General features: G+C 50.7%; 1 protein-coding gene across 1 annotated transcript in view; it reads right to left on the bottom strand.

The window, feature by feature from the left end:
- The window catches only part of prrc2c (proline-rich coiled-coil 2C), a 35,637-nt gene that overhangs the window by 8,852 nt on the left and 11,107 nt on the right, over positions 1-15,678 (bottom strand). Inside the window, 18 exon segments of the mRNA XM_048251604.1 lie at positions 605-802; positions 1,249-1,435; positions 1,598-1,699; positions 2,853-2,948; positions 3,881-4,132; positions 5,240-5,434; positions 6,149-6,234; positions 6,396-6,828; positions 7,419-7,573; positions 8,090-8,241; positions 9,061-9,732; positions 9,734-9,891; positions 9,894-10,485; positions 10,487-11,731; positions 12,025-12,238; positions 12,416-12,689; positions 13,307-13,479; positions 13,945-14,605. Coding sequence (XP_048107561.1) covers positions 605-802; positions 1,249-1,435; positions 1,598-1,699; positions 2,853-2,948; positions 3,881-4,132; positions 5,240-5,434; positions 6,149-6,234; positions 6,396-6,828; positions 7,419-7,573; positions 8,090-8,241; positions 9,061-9,732; positions 9,734-9,891; positions 9,894-10,485; positions 10,487-11,731; positions 12,025-12,238; positions 12,416-12,689; positions 13,307-13,479; positions 13,945-14,605 — 5,845 coding nt within the window.

Genomic DNA, 15,678 nt, shown 5'->3' with positions numbered 1-15,678 from the left:
CATAACTTCAGAGTCATGATTTATGATGGGTGGACCTGTGCCACTTTTGTCAAACATTCTCTATGTGTGTCATGTGTCCCTGGGCGTCCCCTGCTGTTCTGTCCCTTGGCCTACATTCCCATCAAAGCAGCCCAGCGAGAGGGAGAGCGTCAGCTCCCCAACACAGGCCTCATTAGGAGCTGCACTGGGGAGCACTCAGCCTGGTACCGGCTTTCATCTGGGGGACAGGAGGCACCACCTTCTGAGACATGAGCTCTCTAAGCTACCATCACAAAGCCAGGGAGGAGTGTGTGTGTGGTGCAGATTGAGAGAGAGAGAGAAAAAGAGAGAGAGAGAAAAAAGATCGAGAGAGAGAAAAAGAGCAAGAGAGAGAGAGAGAGAGAGTGAGAGAGAAAAAAAAGAGCAAGATATAAATATATATAGAGATATATATATATATATATATATATATATATATATATATATATATATATATATATATATATATATATATATATATATATATATATAGAGAGAGAGAGAGCGAGAGCGAGAGAGAGCGAGAAAAGAGCAAGAGAGAGAGAAAGAGAAAATCTTAATGGGCGCAGAGTAGGGGGGACTTCACCTGCTGCAGACTGGGAGACGAACACCTGCGGTGTCTGCTGCTGCTGTTGCTGGGGCAACAGGGAAGGCACGCAGCCCAGCTGGGAGAAGTTGCTACTGCCCACCTGCAGCTGCTGGGGCTTCACCTTGCAGATGTTGGGAGGGTCCGAGGCCGAGGTGGTCTTAGTGCTCAGGGAGGAAGTTGTGTACGTAGCCGATCCTGGAGGAGGAGAGGGAGGAAATCCACATCAGCACCTCCTACACTACGTGTACATATATATGTATACACACACACGCTGTGGACCCTAACTTTTAATTGACAATGTTGAGCAATGAGCGAACTGACTCACACATGAACAGAACTAAAGCAGTCATGTGGCCATGTGGGAGCATTGCACTGTCCTAGTCATGTTGATGCTTATGGAATTAGCTCATATAATTAGATCATGTAATTAGCTCATATAATTAGATCAACATTGACATTGCAAAGCTTTGCTTTAGTTTACGTTTAAGCCCAATGTGAACAATATACAGCAATAGTTCTGCAGTGGTAGGGAAGTTTTAAGTCTTAAGTTGACGGGGGTGGGGGAGTACCTGATAGGGAGGTGGGTTGGGGGGGGGGGGGGTGAGGTTGAGGAGTACCTGAGGGAGGAGGTGGGGGAGTACCTGATAGGGAGGTGCTGGGCGTGACTGAGGCCACGGGGATCTGAGGCATGGAGGCGCTGGAGAAGGAGCTGAAGGAGGCGCTGCCGGCTCCTCCTCCGCTGGTGATGGGGGAGGCCGAGGAGGTCACGGGCGAACTCTTCTCCACCAGGCTGGGCGAGTTCTCCCACGCCTTGCGCGCCGACTCCATCTGAGATACACAGACACCACAGCACAGGAGAGTCAGAAAGGAGGCAAGTCTGCATCCGGTAACGCTTGGGTATCATATCCAAGAGCACTTGGAAGGATATACCAACAGAAGCAAAAAGAGTGTGAGTGTGGAGAGAGAGAGTGTGTGTGTGTGTGTTCTCACCTTAAGTGTCAGGTCTACAGTAGCGGGAGACACAGTCGTGAGGCTGGAGCTCTGCTGGAGAGCTTCTCTGCGTGGCAGAGGCAGAGAGTGAGGCAGGGCCACCTGGATGCAGAGGAAGATGATGGATCAGTTTTAATACACACTCACAAACTACAGTTTTAACCCTTAAAGGAGTACCGTCACACTGGTGTGACGGGAATGTTGAGAAATGAACGTTCTAAAGAATATCTGGGTTCATTGAATTCAACATAGAATTTTAGAACCTTCAATTGTTGCGGAACTTAGAACGTTCAAAAACCTACACCTTTAAGGGTTAATACACACTCACAAACTACAGTTTTAATACACACACACACACACACACACACACACACACACACAAAACTACAGTTTTAATACACACTCACAAGCTACAGTTTTAATACACTCACAAGCTACAGTTTCAATACAGACTCACAAGCTACAGTTTTAATACAGACTCACAAACTACATTCTCAAACTACAGTTTCAATACAGACTCACAAACTACAGTTTCAATACAGACTCAGGGCAAACTCCTATCTGATGCAGGTTATATAGACCAGCCTTTCAAACTTCTTTGACCTGAGGCCCGGCCATGGCAGACTTTGGGTCATAAGGCTCCATCTACATGTACCCAGAAAGAAGGCTACAATAGCTCTTGGCCATGCTATAAAATTTGACTATACAATACTCAATGCTATACAGTGTATTATACAGTCTCTGCTCTGTTTCTAAGGAAGTTCCAAAAACAACGCTGCTCTATTAAGTTTCGCTAAATAAATAAATAGCCTTCCAGATTGAAGCTGAGCTTTGATACCAACGCTATCATTAGTTTAGTTTCTCTCACAAGAGATCGCGATTGAATGAATGCTCATACCACCACTTAATTGTAGGGCTCCATGTTTAATGACATCGATAGCAGAAACGCTTGTTTTCTTTTTCACAACATCCGGGTTTCTTGATCAACTGCGCAGCAATCAGATGAAGCTAATCAGCCTAATTTCACTCCACTCTAATTCGACCAGCAGTTGACTCACAAGCTACAGTTGTAATATATACTCACAAACTACAGTTTTAATACAGACTCTCTCACAATCTACAGCCTAAGAGCAATCATCTTACCTAACTGTACAGTGCAAAAGAAATGTACATACAGTAATGTGACCATAAAATACACCTCAGTGTGCGTGTGTGTGTGTGCATGTGTGTGTGTCTGAATGTTGGTGCAACTCACATTGGCCACGATGCTCTCCTCCATCTTGCTCCCTGCAGTGGGTACATTATCAGCCAGAGAGGAGGAGGGGGTGGTGTAGTCCGTCACAGACTCCTGCTGGGGACAGAGAGAGAACACCGATGCAATTACTTACACAAGGCTGTCATCAGATCTATTCACAGCTAACGCATTATTCAGGGTAACATCTAACACCTGAATGACTGAAGGTTTGGGCAATTCATTATTGAGCATTTACTATTGATAAAGCCAGAAATTAACTCCTAATTGAATGCTAGGCAAAGTGCAAAGTCAGTCTATAAGCAAAGTTTTTGTCCATGAACTAACGGCATCATGTGGTGTGAGACAGCTTTCAGCTGACCCACCGCTGTTTGTGCTTAGGATCTTTTTCATGGTATTACATTTGCAAATAGATTTTGCATAGTTGCTAAACAAACATAGCCTGGTAAACCTTCTTTCAGATTAAGGGTCTGGCCACGAGTAATGAAAATGGCCCAATTCGAGGGGCGGCACTAAGCATGCATTTGAAACTCACTGCACGCAGTTGGATAACGCTACGACCAATCACAACAATTCATCAGTGTCAGTCATCAGTGTAGCTCGCCTTTGTCCCGCCTACACCGATTTGATTGGTCCCTCTCGCCGAGAGATAGAAGAAATTTGATCATTAATAAAAGGCCAGAGTATCTTGCGGGCACAATTCAAATTGTGCTCTCGCGAGAACTCTGGATTTCCAGGGTAAAACAAACAGACTTAGACTTTTACATTTTAAAAAAGCCAGACCGGCACATCCGGAAACTTTTAATTTGCTGGATGTCCTCGGCCACATTTTCGAGGAAAGCAGGCCGCTTGGGTTGAATGGAAACGTATGGAGCTGCATCCACATGGCCGGTGCTTGCTTTCCCCGAAAGAAAAGAGGACGTGGTGCAGAGAATCGACTATACGCCAGTTGTGCGAATTGTAGCAAAACGAAGCACAGCTGCCCTTAATACAAGATCAAGAGTGACTCCGGCACTGCCACCGTAGCTCACCTTGGAGCTGCTGGAATATTCCGCAGAGGGTACGGTGATCATGCCCTCGATTTCTCCCCCGAGCTCGGGCACCTTGGCGTCTTTGTTGGGGGAGCTGGAGTCGCGGTCCCTGCTGCCCCCTGGGACGCCCTTATCCAAGCCCTCGCCGTCCGACTGGCGGCCGTCTTTGGCCTTGCGATTTTTGAGCGAGCGCTCCTTCCCGATGGGGCCCGGCTTGTACTCCTTTGGCTCCGGGGGAGCGATTTCTGGGAGCTGCGAGGACAAAAGGAGAGAAAAGAAAAGTAAAGTACAGGAAAGAGCGGAGGAGGAAAATGGAAGGATATTCGGGTAAATAGGAGGGAGAGAAAACAGAATGGAGCCAGAATCAGAAAATGGGTTACACACAGACACAAACAAAACAAAAGAAAAAGAAAGAAAAAAAGCAAAAAACATTATATGTTTATATCAGGGCTTTGAACCGATTTTTTTTTCCCCAATCGGTTCGTTCCGAACAGAAACGGAATTATAACGTTTCCGGTTATGTGTTCCACCAATAAATTGACGCTCCCAACCGTTAGAACAAAAAATTCTGTTCCCCGAACGGTTAATTTCGCTCCTGTCAGCTGTTTAATGCTATAGAATTATGTCACATCTTTCTCATCCAGCTTAAACCAAATGTAATAATATTACAACCATTATTAAATAATAATAATTATATTATTATATAATTTACAACAAATTCCAACTGTCGGGGGAAAGGCCATCCAGTAGGCCTACTCATACCGTAACAAGCCATCTGTGCATTAGGCAAACAGAGGTGTTGCCGCCATTTAGCCAAATGTTTGCTAGTCCATCATTAACGTGGAGTCGACAAATATAGCTATTGTTATTGTGTTTGGAATGAGCGTTTTAATTAACGATGGATCGTAATTTAGCCCTTATTTAAGATGTGGAGTGGAGACTTTGTAATCCACCGCTCTTTCTCCATACAGTCAGCGAATGTCTGATGTGAGGTCACACAGGAAGTGAACCTCAGCAGTCATGGTAACGTGCGCAGGAAAATAATTACTTTTTTTTTTAGGCAACGAAAACTTTGGTTTTGGTCGGTTACCATTATTTTTAAATAAGTGTTCCTGTTCCAGAACATAAAAAATAATAACGTTTCCGGTTTCGTTCCTGTTCCCTGTAAAATACAAAAAGTTCCCGGTTTTCGTTTTCGTTCCTTGAACCAATTCAAAGCCCTGGTTTATATATATTATTAATTTTATGCTTGACAGTCATGTCTACGGTTTAGTGGTGTAGCTGCAGTATAGTGTGCTGAACTACACACACACACACACACACACACAGTACTGAATGTCCTGGATTTGGCCAAAGTACCTTCTGAGGCTTGATGGGTCCTGCGCGGGGCTGTTTCTGTCTCTGTTCTTTGGGTTCAGGTAGCTTGTTCTCGGAGCCCTTCTCCAGCAGGGCGGGAACGCCGTCGCTGTCCGTGCTGCCGGCTGAAGACGGGGCGCCAAACTGGATGCTGTCCATACCCGGCTCCACTCCAGTGTCCACACTGGGCTTCACCCCCTGAAGGAAAGACCGCAGACACTATGAGCTTTAGGACGAGTCAGACATTGGACACACTAACCCGGTGGTTCTCAAACTTTTTTTTTGTCATTTCCCACTTTGGAGGTGGGGGATTTTCAAGCCCGACCTGACCCTATCAGCCCGGCAAAATGGTAACATACTGTGTGTGTATGTGTGTGTATATGTATATGTATATATATATATAAAATTCATGTCAGTCTGTTAATGGCTCTTATGTTTGTGTGTGGCTATTTTGTTTTCGAATATATGATCTCCTTTGTCAAAAAAGAAAGGCATTCAAATGTCCTCCTGTTGATTGCGCCCCACCCGTCACGTCATGTCTCTATTCCCCACTAGTGGGGCCCGCCCCACACTTTGAGAACCACTGCACTAACCCAAAAATATACACATATCAGAGATGGGAAACCTGGCTTCAGGAAGTCAAAGTCCTACCATGTATTGGTTCTTCCTGTGTGTCTAAAACAAAACAGTTAATTTCAATAATCAGGGCATCTACCTGGCTGGACAGTTGAGCTAATAAGAATCAGCTGCTTTAGTAAATGGTTGGGAAAAACATGTGGTAGGATTTATTTTATTACTGAAGCCTAGTTTCCCCACCTCTGACCTATATTTCCATACACGCTACGGTCAATAAATAAGATGTAGGTTGTTTCAGACACTGAAACACACGCTGACGGACAGACGGCTTCTCACCTCAGGAGTGACTGTCCCAGTGAAGGAGGTGAGCGGTTTGTTCCAGGCACTGACAGAGGGAGGCTGGGGAGGACTGATGGGTCCAACTGAAAACACACAAGAGCTTTCTCCATGAGAATGTTTTGCCATTGGCGATGGGTATTAACAAACAAGAGTATTTCCTCTCAACATCTTCATAATCCTCTGTTAAGTCAGGAAATGACACACACACACAAACTATCTACCCATGGCATTCAGAGCTACTCACGTTTCTTAACATCCGAAAGGACGGTGGACCCAGGCGCCTTATTCTCCCAAAGCTCGGTGCCGAGGGTACTGTGTGTCTGCGTCTTGGCCGTGGGGAAGTCCACGGGTGCGGAGGGCAGCGGCACGGCTCCTTCGTGAGGCTGGGGGGAGCTAGCAGGCTGGGCTGGGGGCTGTAGGCCATGCTGGGACACCGAGATGGCTGGCTGGGGCTGAGGAAGCTGGGGAGCCTGGGGCTGCTGCTGCTGCTGTGGTGGTGGTGGTGGCTGGGGTGCTGAGGGGGCTGCCTGGCTCTGCTGAGAGGCCTGCTGCTGCTGCTGCTGTTGTTGCTGCTGAGGCTGCTGGGATACCTGCTGCTGCTTCTTAGCAAAGCGAGGGGGAAGCTTGGAGCCTCCGCCTCCTCGGCCTTTCTCCCCAGAACCTTTTTTGCTCCAGTTCTGTAACGCAGCAGCAGAGTACTATGGTTAAGCACTTCATAGGAAGAGATGTTTATCTTTGCAGTAATTTCCTTTGTCCCAACGTGATTCAGCACCATTACCGGTACTAGCCTACTTCAACCAAGGGCCATGAGATGGAGGGATGGCGGACGACCGCGCGCTCACATAATAGAAAATAGCACTCTCCATCTATTTCAAAAACTCTCAAACGTTCAGCCCCACACTTCTATAACAGACTGCACATGTTTCAATCAAACAGGAAAATCCCAAAGGCAATCGGTGGCTACCAAAACACATTTAAAAGGGTAATTCACACCAGGATCGACAATTATAACGATAACTATAACGATAAATGCGTTGTGTTGATGAATGTAATGGCTAAAATTTGATGGATTGTGATTGGCGGTCAGCTTTTTTTATCATTCTTAAAAATCGCTCTGAAAGTGATACCCAACTATATCGTTCTTCATGTCATTATTGTTATAGTTTATGTATGGACGTTGTCATTCATTTTAGCTAGAGCAATAACTTTTTACTATAATTTTATCGTTCTTGGTGCGAACGGCACTTCAGAATCAAACATACTCTACCTGTACAGTCTGTTCCTCCTTTTTCCTTCTCTCCTCGTCCTGCAGGCGCTTCTGCTGCTTCCGGGAAACCACCTCCGTGAAACCGTCGTCATTGGCACTGGACTGGGGGTCCTCTAGTGTTGTTACTTCAGGATGGTCGTCGATTATTACCACACCTACAGCACACACACACACACACACACACACACACACACACACACACGTTTCTCTCTGCACTGTCACAGTATACACTGTAATTTCCCAACTATTAGCCACGGTTTATATATTGATTTTGCTAAATTTCTTCAATATGGGGTTAATACACGGAGGCAGTTAATATGGTATTGGTATTAATATGGCATAAAACACCGTCCTGCAGTTTATACACAATGCGGCTAATACACAGGAAATTACTATATACAAGTCTTGTAGTAGATGGGACTTCATGACACCATCATTATTTCTTACTCTGGATAGTCAAATATACTCAAATATTTACACATCTTTCTCTCTGGCCCTTCAGAGATGCACCATTTCTTCAAAAATCTGATCCATTGCCAGTTAAACGTAGTTTACCTCAGGCACTCATATTTATTTACGGCATAGCTACAGCAATAACTATTTGCACACGTCACACACTCATATTTGAACTCAAACACTGGGAACGGCGACACTGGACGGCGGCCACTCACTGGCATAGTTGTTCAGGTCAAACTGGGACAGAGCATCAACCTTCTCCTTGGGTTTCTTGGCGGCATGTTTGGCCTCGTCTTTGCGGCGAGAGGATGACTCCTTTCCGCCCTTCTGACCCGCTCCGGCCTGGCCGGACTCTGGGTTCTGGGCACTGCAAGAAGGAGAACTCGGTCAACAAACAAACACACAAACATAAATAAATCTGATGACAGATTTAGGCCAAAGGGATAATGTAACTTGTAATTTGTCCTGACCGGACGCCAGTCTAGACTGTTTATCGACAGAGAAGAGCTCTGAGAAAAGACAAGTGGCAGAGAGGATATTAGATGAACACTGTCAAGCTATTCTTATGAAAGGCCATGATGGAAGAAAATGAGGGGGGCACCTGGCTAAAAATACTCTGTGCCGGAGTCTAAATTTAAAGATCCAGAGAAAAAGAATCACATGCAGGCAATTAGTGAAGAAGCAGCTCCTGAGAGCCGAGAGCAGTTCAGATGACTGGCAGAAATACAAAGTCACTGTGGTGGGGACAGGCTGCTTAAAAGAGAGAGAGAGAGAGAGAGAGAGAGAGAGAGAGAGAGAGAGAGAGAGAGAGAGAGAGAGAGAGAGAGAGAGAGAGAGAGAGAGAGAGAGAGAAAGAAAGAAAGAAAGAAAGAAAGAAAGAAAGAAAGAGAGAGAGAGTGCTAGATAGAAAGAGAGAGAGAGAGAGAAAGAAAGAAAGAAAGAAAGAAAGAAAGAAAGAGAGAGAGTGCTAGATAGAAAGAGAGAGTTCGTGGCCACTTTCAGGCAAACAGCACTACAGCCTGAAACAACATCTATCTGAACTGGAAGCCTTGTATATGCCCAATTGCAACAGGTGTAGATAAGATGAGCCGATAAAACTAAATTGCCCCACAGCTCTCTATCGCTAAGGGGTATATAAGCTAACGGCAGTGTAATGGCTATGTAATCACCCGGTCTCTCCACTCACCCTTTCCTTCCAGCTTTGGCGCCAGAGCCTCCTCTCCTCTCACCCTTGCCACCTGCGTAGCCTCGGCCCGGCTTGGCGCCGCTGTTGCCCCTGCGGTTCTGCCGGTCCACGGGCCGCTGGCTGGAGAAGCTCCGCTTGGCGCTGGCTGCCGCCTCACGTTTGGGGGTGACCCCTCCCTCTGTGGGGCTCCTGCTGTGGGGGGCGGAGCCCTGGTAAACGGGGCCGGAGGCGGCCGGAGCCGCGGCGGAGGATGTCGTCGTCGTGGCGGCGGCGGTGGCCGACGCGGCTTCCAGCGCGCCCTTCCGCTCCTCGCGCTCCCGCCGCTCGTTGAAGTCGCTGCTCTCCGACGCCGTCTCCCACTCCTCGTTGGCCTGGTCCGACGAGTTCTGATTGGACAGGTCGGGGGATTTGCTGCCGGCGGCGGCCACGGTAGTGGCGGCTGCTGCCGCGGCGACATCAGAGGGCACCACGGCCTCCGTGCCGGGCAGCTCGGGGGGCGTGGCGGTGGCGGTCGACGTGGCCGGCGTTGCAGAGCTGGTAGCGGAGGTCGGGGGCAGGCTGGGTGGAAGAGCAGCAGCGCTCCCCTCTGGGAGGGTGACGGGGGTGCCAGGGGCTTTGGAGAGCGTCGGGGACATGGTGACCGCGCCGGCGCCAACGGGAAACCTCTCGGCCATGACGGGTTGCCGGGCGCTCTTTCCAGTCGGGCGAAGCGGTGGGAGGCTTGTCCTGTCGCGGTGGCCGTGCGGGCCTTGGCCTCCTGGGCCTCTCCCTGCTGCTCTGAGCTCCTTCGCCAAACGCCCCGGCTTTTCCTCGTCGATGGTGGCGCCCGATCCGGACGGGCGGGTTGTCCATGCTCGCTGAAGTTGTCCGGCCTCTGATCGGAAGGTCTCCATTGGCTTGGAGGGCCACTGGGAGGATTCGCGGACTCCAGGCCGCCTGAGGGGGGCTGGCCTGGGGCCTCCACGCTCCCTGCCACCCCCTCTCCTGCTGTAAAGTGCTCCTCTGCCTCGACGTGTGGGCTCGCCCTTGGGCAGGAAGCCAGGCTTTGGCCTACCTTCGTCGTCTTTGCTCCCGCCTTTGTCAGGGAGGTGAGCGGAACCGTACGGGCCGCCAGCTTTGGGTCCGGAGCGCGGTTCCCCGGGCAGCTCCCGCCGCAGCGGACGGCTGGGTTTGGCGCTGGGCTCTCTGTCAGAAGCGCCCGTGTCGCTGGCCGACTCGTGGCCCTCGCTCTCCGAGTCCGTGTCCGAGCCCCGCCGGCGGCGACGCTTGGGCAGCACCTCAAAGTCCGAGCTCTCGCTGCGTGTCTCGCTCTCCTCCCGGCAGCGGAGGCTGGCGGCCGTCGGCTGCTTGAGTGGTGGTCCGAGATGACGCTGCCCCCGCACGCGGTACTACGCTTTGCTGCGCCTCGGTGCTGGGCCCTGCCCCATAGCTGCCCCTGTAGCTCCGCCCGCGAGAGTAGTACTCCCCTCTCCCGCGGCCCCGTAAGCTGGGGTCCATTGGCCAGTCCTTGTCCCGGTCCATGTCCTTCTCCCGATGCGGATCGCGGTCCCTTTCCCGATGCGGATCGCGGTCCCTTTCCCGATGCAGATCGCGGTCCCTTTCCCGATGCGGATCGCGGTCCCTTTCCCGATCGCGGTCACGATCCCTCTCCCGGTCATCGCGCCTGTAGGAACGAGGCGGCAGGTTGGACTCTTTCCGGGAGGGGAGTTTGGGTTCGGGGTGCTTGTCGCTGCCAGTTGGTTTGTCCGTTTTGTCATCAGGGATGTTCGCCGTTGCTGCAGGGCCCGCGGACAGCTGCGTGTCTCGGTCTCTGGACTTGGCGGCCCCATTGGCTGCCCCGCCATCCTCGGGCTCAGTGGACGTCGTCTCCCTCTTGGCCTCCCGCTCCACAGAGGGCCTCTGTCCTTCCAGCACGGCCGCGGCTGCAGAGGAGGGGGGCTTGGAGCTGCCGCCGCCGGAGTCTTTCTTGGAGCCGCGGTCTCCCCTCTCGTGGCGCTCCTCCCGCTCCTTCCTCTGCTCGCGCTCCTCCTTCATGTCACGCAGGACGGGCTTCTTGATGCCCGAGCGCCGTAGGGGTCGTTCTCCTCCTCCACCTCCTCCTCCCTCTCTCCTGCCAGAGCCAGAGCTCCGGGAGGGCCAGCGAGTGTCCACCTTCTGTTTCCCAGGCTGAGGCAGTGGGAGTTTGTCTGCTTTGTGCACGCTGCCAACGCCACCGTCCGTCTGAGTGGCGGGAGGCGTGGAGCGGTTGTTGATGCCGGTCGGGCCTGGTCCGAACGGCTCCCTCCTGGGTTTCTCGTCCGGACGCTCGCCGCCGCCCTCAGACAGGTCCAACGTCTTTGTCGCCAGGGTAACGGCCTCGAAGCGCGGCTCGTCTATTTTTAGCGAGTGGCTGGAGCCTTGGGAGAAACTCCTCTGCAGCACGGCCTTGCCGAGGGCATCCACGTCTTCGCCGCAGGGAAGGCTGGCTTCCTCGGGCTCGAAGGACGAGACCGCGGCCACCCTGTCCGCCTGCAGCAGGCCCGGCACCTCCTCGGGCCCGTGGCTGAACGCTGCAGACAGCGGCTCCGACGAGTCCCGGAAGAAGTCACTCTTGCCCCGGGGCTCCAGGGGGCTGTGCTCCTGAGAGTAGACAGAGGAGAGACCCCTGTCCAGCTCCAGACCAGCGTCCAGCCTGCCACGAGGAGAGGGGGAAACAATCAGTCAACCAAACAGACTATGAAACTATGCGCTTACACTGACTAAAACACGTCACATAGAAGGTTACTCTTGATATAAGGTATGCTACCCTCTTACAACCAAGTACAGTGTACGACAAAGTAAACAAAGTGTAAACAACAGTGTACAACAAAGTAAACAACGTGTAAACAACAGTGTACAACAAAGTAGAACAGAAGTACAGAGTAGTGCAACAAAGTAACATCACTAAGGTCAACAAAAGTGGAACCTTTCGGTCCTCTCCCTCACCTGGGTTCCTTGACGTCATCGCGCCCTTTGGGTGGGGTGGCCGAGGGCAGCGGCTCAGTTTGGGGATACGAGTCGGCGCCCCACACCACGCGCGGCGGCTCGTTAGGTAGGCCGTGCTCTCGGATGGGACGCGTCAGGTGATCGAAAGAGTCGGAGCCCGACGGGCTGCTGTCCGCCGGGTCTCTACGCACCAGCTGCTTGGGGGGAATCCTGCCTGCTGGATGGAACACGCGCCGGACAAACATCACTCAGATGTGCAATTTCACCACTGGTATTCATTTAACATTCCCAAGTAGAGTGCTTTGTTAAACTTATCACTACACTTCAACAGTGATTATAATCTAAACAAGCATCTATTGTGCTGCAACGCCTACAAGGAGCCACTGTTTACCTGGGTGCATGGGGGGCATGTCCATGGGCGGGCGCCCCGACATCATACGGGGGTCCATGTACGACTGCATCATGAGCCAGCGCGGGTCGAAGCCCATGGAGGGCATGTGCTGAGGGTGCTGGGGGTGCGGGCCCAGGGGCTGGTACAGGGAGCGGTGCTGAGGAGCGGGCACCCCGGTGCCAGAAGGGGACACTGGGCCACCACCGCTGCTGCTACCACCACCACCGCCGCCACTCTGCTGCTGCTGCTGCCACTGCTGCTGCTTGAGCTGCTCCTGCAGATGTGAAAGCGTTAGAGACTTGCCTGTGTGCTTGTTTTGTGATGTGCTGTTGAGTGTTAGAGACTTGCCTGTGTGCTTGCTTTGTGATGTGCTGTTGAGTGTTAGAGACTTGCCTGTGTGCTTGTTTTGTGCTGTTGAGTGTTAGAGACTTGCCTGTGTGCTTGCTTTGTGATGTGCTGTTGAGCGTTGATTTAAATACACTAGTCAGGGATATTCGGCTTCCACTATAACCTTTACAGGTGAACTTAATGTGACCTTCTCTAAATTTTTGAACGCGCATGTCCAACAACAGTTCAATGTTTCAGTACTTTCTGTACTGAAACACTAATTTCACCCGAAAGCCAGATATCCCTTACTTTTTGTGAGTAGTGTATATATCCAATGACACATTTTTTTGATTTTTTTTGTTTTTTTTGACACATTGAATTGATTGTTGAACATAATTTTGATGTTTTTGATTAACATAATTGAACGTTTTAGATTGTGTCAACAAGATACATTTATTTTTCACCCATATCAAAGTATCAAATATATACACATTAAAAACAACTTCTAGTCACATAAATGGTGTTAGCTATATGTAGAGTCCCATCACAGGTGTGTGGCATTACCTGCTGTCTGAGGAAGCGAGGCGGTAGGGACTTCTGGAACTGTTTGGAGTAGCCCGAGTTGACCGCGGGGCGGATGGCTGCACCACCCTCCCCTTCCGCCTCCGTAGGCTGCAGAGGGGGGTCCTCGCTGCTGGAGGGGTCGAGCCGGGACAAGGAGAGCTGAGGGTCCTCTACTGCACGCATTCCACATGCGCGCACACACACACGCGCACACACACACACGCACACACAGAGACGCACACACACCTTTACTTCAGTCCTAATAATGCATATTATGTAAATGTAAATTTCTCCAAAGAGCCACAAAAAATAATGCCATCATTCTAACTGAAGCAGCTGGAAGTGGTTCCTTCCATTACATTCCGGAGTGCTCAGCACTGGGTCTCAGCTGTGATATTTCTTAACAGGCAAAAAGATTTACTCTGTGATCCACATGAACATGAAACCGACCCAAGCATCCACTGCCATCCATCTGTGTGTCTCTGTGTGTGTGTCTCCGTGTCTTTACCACTGACATCCGTCTGTGTGTGTCTGTGTGTGTGTGTGTGTGTGTGTGTGTCTTTACCACTGACATCCGTCTGTGTGTGTGTGTGTCTCTCTCTCTCTCTCTCTCTGTGTGTGTGTGAGTGTGTGTGTACCTCTACACTCGTCCGAGCTGAAGTAATCTCTCATGGACTGTCTGTCGGGCTGCAGCTGGGGCTCGTCTCCAGCTCCGCTGTGGTCCTGCTCCGCTGGGGTCCTTTGGACCGCGTGGGCCGTGTGGGCCGGTGGGGTGGGCTGCCGCGGGGGAAGATGCGCCGCTGCGATGAGCTCCTCCTCCTCCTCCGGCACGCTGGACTTGGGCCTCTCGTGGGCTGGCGACGGGACTGGAGGATGAGGAGGGCCCTGCGCCGCTGCTGCAGGCTGCTGTTGCTGCTGCTGGAGGGGGGGCTGGGGGGTGGGGGTGTCCGTCCGGGGGCCCGCCGAGTCATCATGGCCGTCGCTGACCCCGGGGGTTGTGGCGGAAGCGCCGTGTTTGGGCTCCGAGGGGGTCGCGGTGGCGGTGGCGGTGGGACTGGAGGCAGGCGCGGGTCGGAGCTTCTCGTTGAGCCGCTTGAGCTTCTCGGCGCAGGCGGCCAGCCGCTGCTCCTCCATGCGCCGCTCCTCCTCCTCGCGCCGACGCCGCGCGCGCTCCACCGCCTCCGACAGGTCCGACTGCTTCTTGCGCTTCTGACGCCACGCCTCCGAGTCCTCCTCCCCCGCAGGTGGCTTCACCGCTCTGGGGCCGCTGCCGCCAACCGGCCGGCCCGCTGGCTGACCCTGACAAAACACGGAGACGAGACCACGGGTGAATTTACACACACCTAATAGAGTCCCGAAGCCATGACGTAGCGTTGCCAAGGCAGCAATTTCATTGGATCCAAACAAATCAATCTAACCATTGAAATCGCCATAGCGGTGGCTTTCTTAATCTATTTCAATAATTTTACAACGTTTCTAAGACGTTAGTATATTTTTTGACACTGTAGGAATCACATACTACAACATATATTCATTCATACCAACACGATCAAATTCGTGACTACAGAGTTTTATTTTAGCATGGGTTTCCTCCGTAAAAGAGACCTGCATGTAACTTCACAGCATGCGGTTAAAATCCTTAAATTCAATGGACGTGTTTTTGGCTTTATTTTTTGGCAAAAAACGCCGCCTTTAACAGCCGCCAGTCTTTGAGAAGACTGGAAATATCCACTGGAATTTTGTTTCTTTCTATTACACCTGCGAGGGAATCCGTGTTATGTGGCTAAGCTGCTGCCTAGCAGGTAAAACACGTTTAAATGGATATATTTATTTTTATTAGCTAGAAATGATGCCACATGTCTACATTCAATGCTATTTATGCCACTACGAAAGTTTGTTTAGATCCAGTGATTCTGCCGTCATGGAAACGCTACGTCACACTTCGGGACTCTATTGTGCTTCAATATAGCTCTATTAAAATAAATGTAGTGACTCTTAAAGGTGCTCTACGCGATGCTGGGTAACGTCACTTCTGTTGACTTTCAAATAAAACAGAGAGCTGGCTCGCTACTTCCTCCCCATCCCTCCCGTGCTGCTCCTGTGCAAGTGAAACTCTTAAACGCGCATCTTGTCAATGATTTGCTGGAACAGTTTGTTATGTTTTTATGGGCTAGGTTTGCCCAGGTTGTTTTTGTTGCCGTTTTTTTAGCCGTCCACAGAGATCGCGTTTTTTTTTACAGTGTATTCAGGACACAGACAGCTAGCGGTTGGTTAGGTGATGTTTGCAGTAAGTGACATAACATGTTTTAGCCTAAAAAACGTGTGGCATCGCTTAGAGCACAATGATATACTGTATAAATATGCTGAACAAC

The sequence above is a fragment of the Alosa alosa genome, chromosome 9, assembly GCF_017589495.1.
Source record: "Alosa alosa isolate M-15738 ecotype Scorff River chromosome 9, AALO_Geno_1.1, whole genome shotgun sequence".
In the NCBI taxonomy this organism is placed as follows: domain Eukaryota; kingdom Metazoa; phylum Chordata; class Actinopteri; order Clupeiformes; family Clupeidae; genus Alosa; species Alosa alosa.
The sequence above is the reverse complement of the archived record's forward strand: the minus strand, read 5'-3'. Positions and strand labels throughout refer to the sequence as shown.